Source organism: Bombus vosnesenskii, unplaced genomic scaffold (genome assembly GCF_011952255.1).
Source record: "Bombus vosnesenskii isolate JDL3184/JDL3185 unplaced genomic scaffold, Bvos_JDL3184-5_v1.1 scf7180000013289, whole genome shotgun sequence".
NCBI lineage: Eukaryota > Metazoa > Arthropoda > Insecta > Hymenoptera > Apidae > Bombus > Bombus vosnesenskii.
Genome location: NW_022882942.1, coordinates 542,752 through 559,730, shown reverse-complemented (window position 1 = coordinate 559,730; position 16,979 = coordinate 542,752). Strand labels below are relative to the sequence as shown.

Sequence of the window (16,979 nt, the reverse complement as noted above, 5' to 3'; positions counted from 1 at the left end):
ATTGACGAAGCATGTTTTTCTTTTTACCACACAAATTATTTAAATAATTGTATATTTGGTTCACTATGTTCTGTGGATTACTCTCCACCGAATTTTTTCACTTTTTTATTATTAAAAAGTTTCTCGAGTAACCCTTTTCAGACGGATTTTTCTTCTAGCAACGGACACTATAATATAATAGTACAAACTATAGTAGATTCGCTTTTGAAGACGTACAACCTAATCACAATTTTTTTTGATGGATCATATAGTTCCATTCATAATGGTATCTCATATCCTTAAAGGTCTCGGTAATATTGTAAACTGTAACTACCTACTCATTTTGCCAGATCTCATTTCAAAACATATTGTTCCATCAAGGTTGAAAATATGAAAGAATCGTTGTTAATAAGCACGATCTCTCGTTTCAATTTTACGTTAAAGATTTCCTCAAAGCATTGAAAGTCCTTCTCGTAATTGACACGAAAAGTCATTCGAGTTGAATCACAGAGAAGTCAAGAAACTCTTAGCAAAGTATTACTCAGCCAACCACCACTTCCACCATCATAATACCATTATAACCATATGAACACCCTATCTATGCTAAATCATCAAGTTATATTCATGTTATTTGCAGCATCCACCATGTCACGATCTTGCCTTTCACTAGTTAGAAAAAAGGATTCAACTCGCAGTTACTTCGCCTTTTACATTTTGTTTCGATAATTCAGTAGCGGATGCTTAATCCAATCACCGGTGGCCTGTCCTCTGATAGCGAGTAATTAAAGAAGAGACAAGAATCGCGTCTGCATTTTCCACTGGAATCAACCGGTCGCAATAACACTGCAGTGTATGAGTATGTAATTAGACATACACCATCACGAGGGATTTCCTATCTCCATGGCAACACTAAAAGTCGCATAAAAATAAATTGCTTTCGGGTGTTATGTGCCGTGTGTCAACGTACGACATAGTTTTAAAAGGAGTTTAACTGAGAAATGAAAAGGAATAATCACGATGGTCCGTAAGCTGTGAACGTACCGAACGGTTGAATGGTTCCTGGACAAAGACTTTCATCCGACGATTGATCTAGGCAGATTTCAGGACCAGAGGAGGCTGGTCGTAAAGGAGATCTAAGGAGAAGAAGACACATCCAGGCACGTAGCTAAAATGGAAACGGCTACGGCGGTTGTGGAGTCGGTGGCTGGAAGTTTATCGTCTGCTGGTAAGTGCTTCGCGAATTCTCACTTCTACCCCGTTCGCGTCCTCCATAAGGGGCAGGAAGACCATAAAATCAGCACGAATGCTTCAAATAATACCTATCCTAGCGAATCGTCGGTCACTTCGGCCACAAATTCAACCTTCTTCGTGACGTTCTTAGCTTCTTTTTCTAATAAATATACTACTCGGATATTTACTCGTTTATGGCAAATGTAAAGATGCAAATGTGCATAGGATACATGCAAGTTTCAAAACTATACGAAATGTCTATAATAATATTTACAAAAAGAAAGCAAACCTCTATTTAGGTTATTACTTTATTACTAGGTTATTATTGGTCTAGTTACGTTCGTAATAATATGAATTTTCATAAAGATTCTCAATCTAGTAATAAATAATGCGTGTTATCTGGAGATGCGATATATTACATGTACGTATTCGCACATTTGTAACGAGGATGCATACGTTTGTAATTATCATGATCAAATGAAATTCTCATTTTACTCTTATTTGTAGAATAAGAGTTATTGTGAAACAGCGAGATCTATCATTTCGATTTGCCTTTTACTATTTCTACTTACGTGCTCTTATTATGTATCGCCTTCTTGATCATGCTTATTTAATTCTAAAAAGCACATTTAAAACGCCAACCTCTTAATTCGCAACAAATGCTCGGTCATGTTTCCTGTCCGATATCTTTATGGCGGAATGAACGATTACTCGTTAAGAACATTGAAATTCTATATACATATGTATCTTGTTTCGAACATTATTGCTTGTTTAAGCATTTTTAAGCTTTGACAGGTAAGCGAATATAGGTTATACAGACTAAAAAATTCTTTCCCATAATTGCGAGCATTCAAAAAATATTCTTTCGGATGATTTTGTGAAAATGACAATACGCTAACAAAAACCGATAAAAGATCGACCAATACCAATTTATTCCTATCTATGGCATTCCTCAGCCTCTTGGAAGAGCCACAGGCGCGTCCAATTTTCTACAAGGTCTCCTTCGAAATCCTAACAACGAAGTAAAGAGGTGGCCTCGAGGAATCGATCAACTATTCGCTTCGCTCGAATACCCTTTGGTTTTACGTTTCCCTTGACGTCCAGACGCGATCACAGTTCTTGCGTTCTCCTCACGGTCCCTGACTTCAAAAACCGAGCACAGAATTTCCTCTCGTTGACAACGAAAGTTGTAACGATCTCTTGATCGCGGGTGGCCATTCGATTTCGTTAGGTCATAGAACTCGATTATCGTCCATGAGAGGATCGGTAGGAGGCGGTGTTCTTTTCATTAACGAGACGCGTATCCTGGGTGGACCTCGGTTGACTGTTGCTGGCCAAAGGTAGGCGCTCAACAGACGTCGTATTTCATAGAAGCCCGGTTGTATTTTCGCGCGTATGACTTTAACTGTCGATGCGGACTTCGCTTGTATTTCTTCTTAAGTTTTACTGACGTTAGGTCGACCGCTCCGGGCCGTAAACGTCAGTCCCCGCTAAAGCCCCGCACGGCTGCTTGTCAGGTTCCTTCTTTAACCTTCTTCTTCGCCTTTTTACACGTCCCCTGCCCGCCCACCGCCAGCTCCCACGTCGAGCCACTGCGTGCACGCTGTCTGCTTCAAGATCTCGAGAAATTGGCCGGTTTCGAGGTTCTCCACAGCCTGCTTAGCCAGAGTCTTAAAGAACAGTTCCTCTTCTCTTCTTCTTCGCGTCCTCTCTTGCGGAGGCTAATTTCGTGGCGAGCGTCTCGTGGCTCTACATCCCGCGATTCATTTCTTATCTACGTTCATTTAACCGTGCAATGTGTCGACGAATCACGTGGCGATCGAACGATTCCCGCTGCGAATGACCGCATGATGAAAATCGTACGAAGCGATCGAACGTTTAGCACCAGGCTCCTAGCCGCGGATAAGAAGACAGGTTTTGTTTCGAAAAAAATATGCTTCACGGAATGTTTTGTTGCGTTTCTTACTGTGAATATGTCCTGGAATAGCCGAACCTCGATAACTCGAATCTCGAGGGAAGAAGTAAAATGTTCGAGTTACGGAAATTTTGTCAAATACAAAGATCAATATTTTACGCATTGTTCAAACTTAAAGAAAGACATATGCAATCATTACAGGTCAATTATTTATTTTCTAAGGACACCAAGGATGCTGATGCGAGTGAAGCGGCAGTGACTTTGACTTGCAGCGATCGAACTTCTTCTAATTCGATTTATGAAGGTAAAGTAACAGTAACCTAAATACGTGGAAAATAATTCGAGATAGAGTGAGTTTGTATTACTTGTACAAGTTTTCAGAGCGGAGTGGGACGAAATGAATAAAATTGTAGCCTTTCAAAGGTTTATGACGTGATAAAAGTTCGATTATCGAGATTCGATTCTATTTAGCAGAATCGCAAGGGGGTTATTTATCAAGACTTTCTGTCAAGTATCTATTTAAATGGAAAGGTTTAAGCCAACGCTACATTAGAAAATAGCTGGAATGTTCAATCCTATTGGCTCCGCTCATCGAATCTAGTACAGTAGCACGATCTTATATTCCTGTTTTGAACTCGCTGTAAAGTCCAAGCTCCTAAAATTTAAGGTTTTCGTGAAATTAGGACTTTACCGGGGGAGGAAAGGCCAAGACAAACGAACGCAACGCTGCAGCATGGCGGTTTTGGGTTGACCGGAAGACGTCGATACCCATAACGTCTCGAGGCTTCATTAAGGATGCAATATAGCGTGGTTTTTGCCCAGCAAACGAAGGGAGCTTGGATACGCGCGAGAGAATGGTCGGTCGCTTTTAAAAAAGTTACGACGAGGTTTTATGGGGGTTTAATTGTAGCCCGCGACTGTGGTTAGAAAGTAGTAAAACTCCTTTTGCCAGCAGAGTCGGGCCTGTTACATTGCTTAACGCTCCCTGATTCTTGGCGCATGTACGTGGAAGACACGACGATGATGAGGATGAAGAAGAGCCGGCGTCGGCTCACGCACTTAGCTGCTGTTAATTATTGCTTTGTCTTGGGAATTGCACCTCCATTCGTAGAGAATAGGGCCGACGATCGCCGTCAAGGTCTCACAACGCTTATCTCCGTTTTTCTTTCTTTCTTTCTTTCCCTTTCTCTCACGATCCTCGCATTAATTACTTTGTACGAGTTGAATTCAATTTTCAAATTTGCTTTTTATTATACACCCGTCCCGATCTTTCTCTTAATTTGTTGCAGAATTTAAATAATCTATTTTTAGTTCGGCCGGGGTTCCTTTGAGTTGATGAAGGAGCTAACTCTTTCAGATATGACGACCAAGAAATGGTTCATCTTCTTTTGACAGTATAATAAGATAACGAAAAGTTTAGAATCAACAATTTAGAAAATATAATAACACATAATAATTAATTACAAGTGATTTACAATATCAATCTTTCATCGCTACCAACTATCTAGCGCGGAACAACTGGCTCGATCATTTCCATTTCTTCTTAGGAATATAGGTAATTCAACACGTGTAAGTTGAAACTAATTTTTATTGCACCTATAAATTATATTTCAATAATCCACGGCAAGGAACGCAATCAGGATTTTTGTTTTTCTTACAAGTTGTACAATCGAGTAGTTTCCCCTTTCATAGCTCGTTAAAGTGTTGAAATATTTCGAAAGTTTAATGTTTTTAGCCGAAGAAATATCATGGAACATAATTTCAGCAATAAATTTTCGTGAAAAAAAAGCTACATTTCATAAACGTGCGACGTCTGGCATTAATCGCTCTTTGTGCTTTTCAGGAAGAAAGATGTTACAAGAAGATCGTTCCTATATCCTATGTTTATTTAACTTAATATTTTTATAAATGTAAGTAATGAAATACGGCCTTAGTAGGGATTTGCTTTAACCATTAATATTAAATGTTATAGAGCATATTTTACTTCGAATACGTAATATATTTTTACACGCCATGTACGTGTATTCCGCATATCCCAGCATCTTAAAATTTTTTATAATCGTGGAAGCATTTACAAGCCTGTCATTGACAAACATGAAAAATGTTAACTGTTCAAATTATTTTTACATCTTCAAAAAGTCATATTCTTCTCATCAGCTATCAGTCCTTATTCGTCAGTTATCGGATCTTTACCGAACATTCGCAGCATGATATTTAATGCTTTTGCAATTCTTTGATGCAAAGATTTTCACTTCTGACGCGACTCAACCCAACAAAAGACAAAAAGATTTAACGCATAGTCGTGTATGAAATTAAAAAGCGATCCCAAGGCACTCGACGATCATAATGAATATTTTGTAACATCGAAGGTATTCATCAATGAACAGGGTATAAATCTGTGCGTTTTTACTACACGTGTACAAAAAAGATATGCGCTCATAGTCAGCGGTTTTATCTTGTAATGTGCACACAACGATTAGATCTTTATTGTTGCACACTTATATCAGATAAAATATATAAGCCGTTTCGTCGGCTATAGCGTCGCGCGTCGATAACCCTTTAACGCGTTTACAGGATATTTTCTACACGTCCAGTTGTAAATCTTGAGCACGCTTATTTAAATTATAAGAGAGAATTTATGTGAGCAATAAAGTTTTCCTTCGCCGAGATCCATGTTATCGTACTGTTTTCGGATACCGCTGACTAGTTTCCATTCTCATCGAAAATTTATCGAATTCGTTGGTTTCGAAACAATTTTCAGCATCATGAAATTATTAACTGGTCGAGTTTAGAAATGTAAGAAGCACTCGATGCTTGTTAGATCTAAGGAAAGATTCAAATATTCATTTCACGAGAGAAAGAGAATTTTAATAAATAAATAGCGAATTTAAAAGTTACATCGCAATTAATGACGATAAATATATTAATTGTAACCTTCAGTTATTAATTGACTAACTATTGTACATTATTTATAATCGCCTATTACTGAAATTGTTGTAAAAGTGTAGCTTTCATCTGTTTTCAATTCTTACAAAAATTCAGATATCGTAACTATTACGCGTGCATTTCGAACCAGATATTAACGATACAATGATAATGACTAATTTTCATTTCGCATTCGTTTAAATATTTATAAAGTTTGCATAGCATTGGCGTTATATCACTATCTATATGGCTATCTTATCCCAGTATTCATTTTTCAAAACAGCATTACAATATCCAATTCGTAAAATGTGTATACTTTAATATACGTACGAAGAAATACACATATAAAAATCTTAAAAAAGAGGCAGTAAAAGCTCATCGATCATGGTATTCGATCAGAATTGCAAGCATATCGCGGCAGAGAGGGTTACTTCTGTTTTCTGCAGCTGGCAGCGTCAATGTTATCGGACAGGTCTCTCAGAACGAATTTAACGACGGTCGTAAACGCGGTTTGCTTTACAACTCGCGGTATTTTTTCCTCTCCTTTTCCCCTTGCTTCGCTTCCTCTGTCCGTCCTCTCGTTCTTTCCTCTCTATCCGTCACCGCGAAGTCGTAAGCGAGGCGCACCCCTGACTCCAACTTATTTTACTTCGGCTGCAGTAAACTAGCAGAGTTTATGTGACAGACACTAGCAAAGTCGAAATCGTCTCGCGAATCACGAAACAAACACGATCCTCGCGAGGATACGCCAGGGTTCGCGGTCCCCGTGTCTTTGGCCCGCTCGTAAACGCCTTGGACGATTCGAATCAGCAATGAAAAGAATTGTCCCTGTGGACGTATGTTACGAACATATTGTTCATTGATCTGTTCTGTGTACAAAAGGTACAACGATGATTCAACCCTGTCGTAGGATTTGAGACCTTGAAACGATCAATTTCTTCCTTTTTTCAAATATTTTTTAATAATAACAAAAGAGTACGTTCTCTTAGTCAGGAGATTTGTTTCATCTACCAAAGTATCATCTCGATACTTTGCTGTAAATATTTCTATGTATCGTCTACATGCACTGTATGCGTTTTTGCATCTTTAAATTCCCCATAAATACAGTCTACACGTATGTGCATACATGTATCCATAACTGCAGTAATGATTTCATAACGATAGCACAAAATTTCCACAAACATAAAATGGATTTTGCAGAAGTGAATCTTTGGATAATCTTCTTTGTGGTCCTTTATGGTTTATGGTTGTTTGTAGTTGTATTTGCTTTTAATTAGATGAGAAAAAAAGGGAACGTAAGTATGTTTTTTGAAATACCAAAGAAGAAATATGGCAGACGGTAGTAGATGAAAATACTGAAAAATCGTTTGACAAGATTTCCCGAAAAAAAAACTCTTGTTGCCAAGAAAATTAAAATAATATCGAGTATCTTTATCTTTCTTTATAAAGGTCTAACATATCGACACAGTACCGTAGGTACATACATTTACAACACAAAACATTCGTTCGGTAGAAGTTCTGAATCCAATGACATTTACATACAACTTATTCTTGCATTCGCAAAATGTTAATAAGCCCAAACAAATTGCTTCATAAATACAATTTCCATAGAAGAATAGATAACAGGTTGCTCTGAATTCGGTATTATCAACAGAAACACGAAAAGAAATCTGCTTTCGTTTCTTAGTTACGATACCCAGATCGTTGCCTTTGTATCATCCCTGGCGGAGAAAAATGCCAGTCCGGATATATCCTTTATAGTCCTGGATTTATTGACTCTGTTCCCTCTTTGAAACAAAGCATCAATGTTATGTATAAACGAGATAAGATTGACCTGTCGTATCTGTTCGCGAAATCTTTCAGTGAAGTAGCTGTGTTAAAGATTTAAATTTGGCCACCGTCCAACGGTACTTTCGTCTGACGCACATGATTCACCGTTCCTATGGCGGACGCAACATCACCCTGACCTTTCTTGTTAGATTTCTTTTACTATCACACGATCTAAATCATGGTAAATTATCGCGAGTACTAAAAATTTTGAAGCATTCTGTAGATCGCATTTCTGTAACATAACAGATATATGTAATGATGTATCCACCTGTGTATATGAAACATGTTAGATTGCCGATTTAACTTGTTAGACTTTAGTGGTTTAGTAGTTTGTAATAAAACATCCATTGCTTAAATAAGTACAGCGACTACAAGCAATGTTTACGCATATTCTTATCTTCCAACGAAACCTTTTTATATCAGATTCTACGTTTCACTTGCATAGTATCACTGCATAATTACTGCATAATTACTTAAGTAACACGCGTACATATAAGAACAATAACGTACATGAAAAATCATCAACAACTGACACGTTTCCACCCCATCGTGAAACACGAATATTCCTCCGAGATGCACCAAGGTTAAGGAAATAGAAGGACTAACTAAGAATCTTGGTAAAGTGGGGATGATCACCCAAAGAATGGTAGTCAAAAGTACTCGTAAATTTGATTCTTTATGGTGTTGTCATCGTTAAAACTGAGTCCGCACCTTTAAGTTGCCGCGTTAGCAGAGGTTCACTTGGAGCGGCAGCTTTGATGAAATTGGTCAGATGCATTCATCGTCCCGGTTCGAAAATTTCTCGCTATAAACGGTGCATATATGTATACATACACATTTCCTTGCAGTTTGGTCTCGTTTCGTTCCGCAGTAGAAACTTATCTTCGCGATCGCTTCGCTGCTGGTTTCGATAAAATCCAATTACGAGACGCTATTTCATTGAGTTTAAACAAAAAATTGTATCGAAATATCCGCGTGTATATGTATCATTGGTTTGGGAAAGGAGTTAAAGGACTACGATGTTAATGCGACTCTAAACCCTCCCATTAAAAAGAAATATAGTTTCCTTAACAAATTCTGAAGAAAAAAATACGTAATTTCGTTCTGAAACGAATGACGTCGAGTGGTTTTGTCTCTTAAATTAGCGGAGCAAGTTTGATTGTCTTATGGAAATATCTACTTAAAAATAATATTGATGAATTTCTTTTATTTCTGTTACGAAGAGGTTTATGATTTTTCTCTGATACAAAGTCAGTCGAATATATTAAAGTAAGTAAGTTCGAAATACGAGTATATGCTCTGTAGTTGTTGTCATTTCAAACTGTTAGAGCCAATAGAAAATTTAACGAAAGAAACCAGAATATTACAGAACTTCTCAACTAATCGCACATCAGAACCCTGATAGAAGACACGTTCACATTTTAATGAAATCTTCGATAAAGTACTACGTTTAATGGTGGCATACGTATCTAGCGCATACACAGGACTCTACGCTACATCCGACAGAATTTGTCTAAATTCAGAGGGTGTAATAAAACAATGTTGAAGAAATGCGCGAGTTTCAACGACGATGGTGGAAATTGTCAAGGAAATAATTTCCATAGACAGTGAACGTAAAATGAAGACGAAGGAGAAAGGAACGGAAGAAGGAAACATAAAGGAACCGAGAAATACTTCGCTGGTCTAAGCGATGCGGTCTGACTCGCTCTCGAATGGAAGGGCATTTTATAGGTTAGAATCAGTTTTATGTGTGCCGGATTTGCGATTACGACTTCGGCTTCGAACGATCTAGACGAAATAAGGGTGTGAGAGGAAAGGAGGGAACAGAACGTAGAAGGAAGACAGAAAACGTTTTATATTCTAAAACGAAAACTTATCCCACTCGAACTTTCCGCCGGAAATTCGTACTAGTTTCGTTCTTCGCAATTTTGTCGCTGTTTCATAACTATTTTCATACTGATCTCATTTCTACAAGTACAACTGATTTTTTTAGTAAGCACATAGCAAACGTAGGTTCAAATTACGATCGTTTTCTACAAATAAACGAATTTTGCAAGATTAATCGTATTTCTTTGCAATTAAAAAGATTTACTTTACGTTCTTTCAGATTTCTGCATATTTGCTAAACATCTCTTTCTTAATCTAACAGATTACACTACATCGTACTAACGTAGTACATTTCAACACAAATTAGAAACTCTTCAAATATATACTTATTGATATCAATAACTGATAACGATGAACGCTAAAGGAGACTTACCGAGGCTACGTTGAATGTTCTGGAGGACCATCCGGGCTCGATGGTATTCTCGTGCCCGGTATATGAGCATTCTCAGGCCGCAAAAACGGTCTGTAGTGGACAGGATTCGGAGGTGGTACAACCCCTATGTAAGGCACGTGGCCCTCGTAAGTTGGCGGTCCTGTCGGAGGTGCCGTAGGCGCAGTGCATGCTGCGGTGCAACGGAACGATCGACTAGGCTGGGTCATCCTGACTGCTTTCCAGAAGTGCATATTTCGAATTTCGTTGCTAGCTATTAAAGAGAACAAACGAATTAAAAATTGGATACCCGCGGTACTCGTTACGTAGAATTGTCTAATCCTGCTACTTCCTTCGAATCATTATCCACGTAATCGTCATTTTCTAACGTACTTCGAAAAGATCGTTATTGACTACTTGCGACTTTACGTTTCAATTTTATGGCAAAGCTTTTGTTAAAATATCAAGTGTTCTTTTATTCGTTGGAACGAGAGTGAAACCAGGACATAACGATTTTAAAACCGTAGCAGGATTGAAGCTAAGTGAAATTTATGAGATACCTAATTTTATTATATCGGACTTGATGTTTGCTTATTCGACAAGAATGATATTCGATCGACGGTAAATAATCGTTGCAGACCGATCGGTTGCTAATATTTCCAAAAAGCTTTCACTGTTTTTAAAATAGTCAATAACTTTATTTTATTTTCATGTAACTTCGTACCTAATTTTTTTATTTTTTCCGTTCTAATAAATCAAATAAATAACAAGCTAAATAAGTGTATCGTTTCAGTTTGCTCGTAGTTAGATCTCTTCATCGTACAGAATTCTATAAAAATTATTCTTACGTTTTTATGTCTTATATCTTTTCAAAGACGAAGTATAATTTTATAATCGAGTCATAATACCAACCAAAAATGTAATATTTTATAATGCAGCCGTAAAATACTATCGAAATTGTTTAATAAAATTGTTCCTAACTACACCTTTCTCGTAACGAGAGTGTTGACGTTGACACCATGGACTGTTCCTCCACCGACTATCGAACAAACGCTACTATACGAAATAATCCGATCGCGTCTTTTCGTTTGACCTCGTCAGAGATGCACGCAACTTCTCTTTGCTTTACTTCGAATTACAGTGTAAAGAAAAGTATTACGTTACACATTTCATCGTATTAGAGATTAAGGCCAGAAGAAAATTTGATCAGGATAAGGAAAAACTACTCTAAAAGAAAAACTAAGCTATCCAATTATAGAGGGATGCAGTAAAATTTGGAGAGGCACAAAATTATATAGAATGCGCTTTATATTACTTGTAACCAATAAATTCCGTATTTTTTATAATTAAGTTGCACACGTACATGTATCATATCCGACGTATGTGTTGCATACAAACATAAACATTTAAAGATAATAAAACTGGTAAAGATATAAGAATCCATTTAAAAAATAAGCAATTATTCAGAGAAATACATGTAAATAAAAAAACTCCAATAGCATCGTCTTCCTTTCTTCGTGTCCGTCTTTCCTGAGCATCGCAGAAGACTTGAGTCGAATAAGAACGATTGGACAATCTTATTCTGTGAATATCTAATAGGCAAATAAAGCAACGCCGTGTCTCTTACACGTCTGCCGACAAAATGGATCGGAGTGAGACACCGGTGTGAAATAGGCGGGAACCGCTTTCACCATCCAAGCTGTTCTCGACACAATAGAACTTAGGCAAGGAGAGATCATCCCTAAAGGGTCTAAAGGGGATTCTAAAAACTGTGCACCCTGAATTCCAGCGGGTTATAACCAATAGGAATCCACCCATTCATGCATCAAAATGGCCGATATTCGAGGCGTGGTTTTCACAACAGCCTACGTACACAGAGGAACTGTGAAAGAACCTATCACCCCATGGCACAAACATGACGACCACAATGCTACTTGCTCGATTTCGTGCTACCATTTTACCACTTAATTACCCGCTATTTCTGTTTATATCATTGCCAACTTTCGCTGAGTTAATCAACAACGTGTTGACGGTTTCATTGTATTTTGTGACTCGTTCCAGGGTAAAAAAACGATAACAGAAGGTAAACGCGTCTACGTAATATCCGTTAGCAGATGAATTTTTGTTGATTTTCTCATTTTAACTCGTTAAGGACCAACGCCGCGCTTAAAATTTCTATTTGATCAATTCGTATCGTCCATTGAATTCTCATTGTGATTATGAAACATTGACATATCCATTTGGCAAGAATTTTTCTTCCGATTGTATGCAATTATCATTAATCAAGAATAAATTGTAATTCTAACCTGCTCTTGCAATGTGTGCAAACGCGATATTAAAATAATTTCGTTTTAATTTAATTGGTAATTATTATTTCGAAAAAGGCGTGATTTCGATGACTGACCAGTTACTATAGGTCAAAATGGGAACGCGTGCAGCAATGCGATCATAATTGAAAATTATCTGCAAGTTATTACTTTGATTATTAATTTAATAGATTTCAACCTCCATTTTTATAAATCGTTTCAATCAGACGTAGAATTAGTGATACGAAGTAATAATATATTCACTTTATCGGTCATATTTTAGATAATCGACACGGTCAAGAAAAAAAGATGAGTAAGAACCTCTTATTTGGAAAAACTGGAGAAACCATTAAAAAAAAAAAAAAGATCAATTCACCCTTCAAAGAAAGAAAGAAGATTGCATTTGGGAGGAAGAATTGATTGTAACCACGTAACCGAGAAGTTGAAAGCTGAGCTGCAGATTGCGTGCACTGAGACGAAAAAGACCTTGAATCGCATCGCACATCTCATTCGCGTGATGTTAGCCTTAATTTGGAATAAATACACACACGCGCGCGCGCACACACGCACATTCTTGTCAAGGTGTAAACGTAGTCTGCATCGTTCGAAAATCTTACATAAGCTTATTATATTAAGCTCAGAATATTTTAAGCTTGTGAAAATTAAATATTAATCCCTGTATTTAAACATACAGATAAAAAAAAAGAGTTCAGAACTATAAGAGGACATAGGTATGTACCATACACTAAATAGCGATAAAGATTCGTGTTTTTAAAACTGTAAACAATTTTTCGTCCTAATGAACATTAACACAATTCTTCGTCTGACCACTCCTCTGTCCTTTATTACTACAGAAGATTTCTGTAAAATAAACAATAACCGTTTCATACGCGTTCATCCTCATTTTTCCGTCCGATCGAACAAAATCGTTGAGCAATTGTTTCAATAATACAAATAATTTTCATCGACTTTATTAACGCTTCCATAAACATTGACGCGGAACCGCGAATCGAACTATCATCGGTAGATATCGTAATTATATAAAATACGTGCTATCTCTGACCATGATAATTTTTGCCATTACATTAAATAATGTAATGCTATTAGCATCGATAACTTGAGAGAAAATTGCATTTCGTCGAGGAGGAGTGTTCCAGACGAAGGTTCGCCTTTCCTTACTCTCCTTCTCTTTTCCAGGCATCGGTGCTTCGTTCAATATCGAATGATTTATTTCGAGGCTCCAGTCGGCCAGATGAATCTGACATGTTCGAAAGCCGTACATAAAAACGCTGCTCCATTCGTAAATTATATTTAATAGCGTGGCTTCGCATGCACAGTCGCTGGTTAATTCCGTCCTGGCGTCGCGACTGTCGCCCTCTTATCGTTCGTCATTTGATTCGATACGTGCTCGAGCCACGATAATTCATAATTTAGTCCTCGATGAAAAATTATCGGTCGGTTGTCCGAGGATGGTGATTTAATGTCACCAGGAGGAATTGTAATTCTACCATGCGCTCTCTAATTACGTATCAGACATACACTATTAATACTTATCAACCTCCCGCCTCTTCTGATACTTGCTTCCAGACATTGTTCGATAACCAGCAACATATACAATGTATAGGAAGATTCGCTCGCTGGAGAACACGAGAAAAGGCGCTGATCGAACATTGCAACGTCACAAGTGACGTGTGAGCATGTCATTTTCAGTTTTCGCATATTTATACATACAGTGAAGCGTAATTAGGAGGATAGTAAGCGGTTACACCGCCTTTTAAGGGAAAACTCTAGTAAGAGAATCATCCTGCGTTCCGTTTAATGTGTTCTTTCGTTAAAAATTTGTTAAGCAAATCAATCTTTCCCAAAACATACAAAAGATCAACTTATAATTTCAACTGAGTCGCTGTTATAACGTTTGTCGTTTGATACGATTGTAACAGAAGATCTGAAGAAAGAAGGAGCTTCTGTTGAATAAATCAAATCGAGAAAAAACCCGAAACGAACCCGTCACAGAAATATAGAATTTATAATAGCTTTAAAAAAATATAGATTCGAACAGTAGGAAATGAGAAATGTTATCAAATCTGTTCTTTTACGTTCAGTTCTAATGTTACAAACTTACAAAAATTCGGGAATGAGCACTGACCTTGTAACGGATATCCGTTGTCACGTTCTACGCGAAACATACTGTTTCACGGCCGAAAAAGAGAGTAGAAATATCGCTGAGCGCTTTCGAAAATAGGATTCGCAGCTGCACCCGCGTTTGCAACGGCTTGCAGTAATTGCCATAACTTCCGGTAATACTAACAATCGTGTGGCGTTACTAAAGTGCGATTCGTCGTGAACAGTAGCACCACTCTAAATATAATGTATCGATAAACGACGGGTTTTCTTTTCTTTCCCTTCGCCCACGGTTGTGTTATTGTTTATAAGTAGCTATACTAGTTATCGTCACGTGGCCCAGTGCGTCACATTGACAAGTTCCAAGATATAACATTGATTTCTATCTTTATTTCTAATTTTTTACTGGAAGATATAGCATACAACTCCCGTTTATAAGTACGAGGATATATACAGACAAATAAGCTTCACTTGAAAAATTATCGATTAATTGTTAAAACGTACTTTAATAAATCATTAATTACCGACATGACCGAGTTTAAAACTTGTCGTAACAAATTTCTGCGTGAATTACACTTTTTTAATTACATTTCTGAAAATATAAATTTCCATAAATATCCACAGTCTATTTGTTACTGTGTATATAACCATGTTACTGTTCTATAAGAAACACTATAGTATTATTCATAATTTGTGATTCATGAACTGTATAACTTTGCAAATAATATTATTTTAACTTTGCAAGAGGATCCTGATAATGTTACTGCTAATATTATTAGAAGCATCTGCTGGACACGGAGTGTAGAAACAAATTCGTAGCGAGTGTTACTATTTGTAATCGTATAGCTGTGAAACGTCTCAAAGCTCTGAATTAACTACCGGTCATTGGCGTCGTCGAACATTTACGATTCAATGGTTAATTAGTTGTTCCGCGCACAGTGTATCCAACCGCGTACATGTTTTACACGCGACTATTGAACCATTTGTATAAATAGCCGAGTTGAGCGATTTATCGCAATGCAGGAGAAAATTACGCGCCTTTTTGTCCTACCTCTTAACTCATATTCAATTTATGAAACGAGATCGAATATTTCAAAGAAATAAATTTTCCAATCTTTCTACGAGATTGCAGTTTACCGTACACTTCCATTTCAATTACTCATCTTTGTAATCTGTTTTATATCGTAGTATAGTAGAGCCTCGATTATTTGAACTACATTAGTTACAGAAAAAACAGGATAATCAAGAATAACGATTGCAATTTTGATTGAGTTTCATTAAAAAGAAAAAAAAAATTGAAAATTTATTGCACATTATCACATAGATATATATCTTCTTTTTAAAAATATTCTTAAAATATATGATAGTAATTTCATTATGATAGATTATGCGCCAATGAAAACATTAAAACAATCAAATAAAATTGTAAATAGAGGTAGCAGTGACCGGTTGCATCACACGAAACTATCCCTTCAGCTTGTTCATCGAAGTTACAATAGCCGAAGTCGGCACGAAATGGCTGAAAACTTGTCATATTATTCGAAAGTCTTTCAAAGTTGAGGCGGTTCAAACGGCCACTTTACGACAGGGTACCGACGCCGCACAATACCGGCCCTCTTAGTTTTACATATCGTAAAGTGCGTGCACGAGCTAAAGAATGCATATAAATCGGCTCGCCTGCTGTTATGTCTCCGGCGTGCAAAGGCCCGTTTACCATTTTATGCCTTTGGGTCATTTAAACTTCCTCTCTCCTTCGTTTCGTCACTACCCCTCTTTTGCTTCTCTCCTTTTCTATCGTGAAGTCTCCTTGAAATTAAGAGAAAAAGGAAACCCCAAAACTTATCATCTTCGATGACGAAAATGAAGAACTCGACGAAGTGACTCTAGAAGCGAATATGTTGTTTGACAAACATAAATTCTATATTTGTAGTAATTCGTTCGTAAAATTCGAGTGTTATATTTTGTCTGAATATACGATATCGTTTTTTGAAGTAGATATTTTATGCAAATAAACGTTGTACCTATCTTTGAAATGGTTAAAAGGCGTATGTCTCGATTACGTCTCAGATATACCGATACTTTATGCTTAAAAAAGTAAATAATAAAAAACTGATTTTTTGAAAAGTAGCAAAGGCTTGGGCAAAGTTATCGAGGAATCTCTTCGACCTAACTGTAATCTTCAGAATTATGTGATTTAATTATCTCTGCTTTTCTGCCAAAAATAAACTATTTACTTCCATAAGTTTATTTATCGCAGGGCGATAACACAAATAACAGGAGATTCCAAGGTAAATTTTAAAAAGTGATGCTTGTAACGTTACTCATCTGTACATATTTTCCAATTTTGAAGTCGATCATTGCGATTTCCGAATCGATTATACGTGTGTGCGAATTTCCAATTTTATGAATAACACGT

General features: G+C 37.1%; 1 protein-coding gene across 5 annotated transcripts in view; it reads right to left on the bottom strand.

Annotated features, from left to right (window-relative positions):
- The window catches only part of LOC117232638 (doublesex- and mab-3-related transcription factor A2), a 94,155-nt gene that overhangs the window by 10,094 nt on the left and 67,082 nt on the right, over positions 1-16,979 (bottom strand). For 4 of the 5 annotated variants that reach the window (XM_033492147.1, XM_033492146.1, XM_033492145.1 and 1 more), the window contains one exon: positions 10,140-10,410. In XM_033492147.1, coding sequence (XP_033348038.1) covers positions 10,145-10,410 — 266 coding nt within the window. In that variant the 3' untranslated portion in view covers positions 10,140-10,144. Of the gene's footprint in view, positions 1-10,139; positions 10,411-16,979 lie in introns of those variants that run through there. The other variant, XR_004493155.1, reaches the window with a different exon arrangement.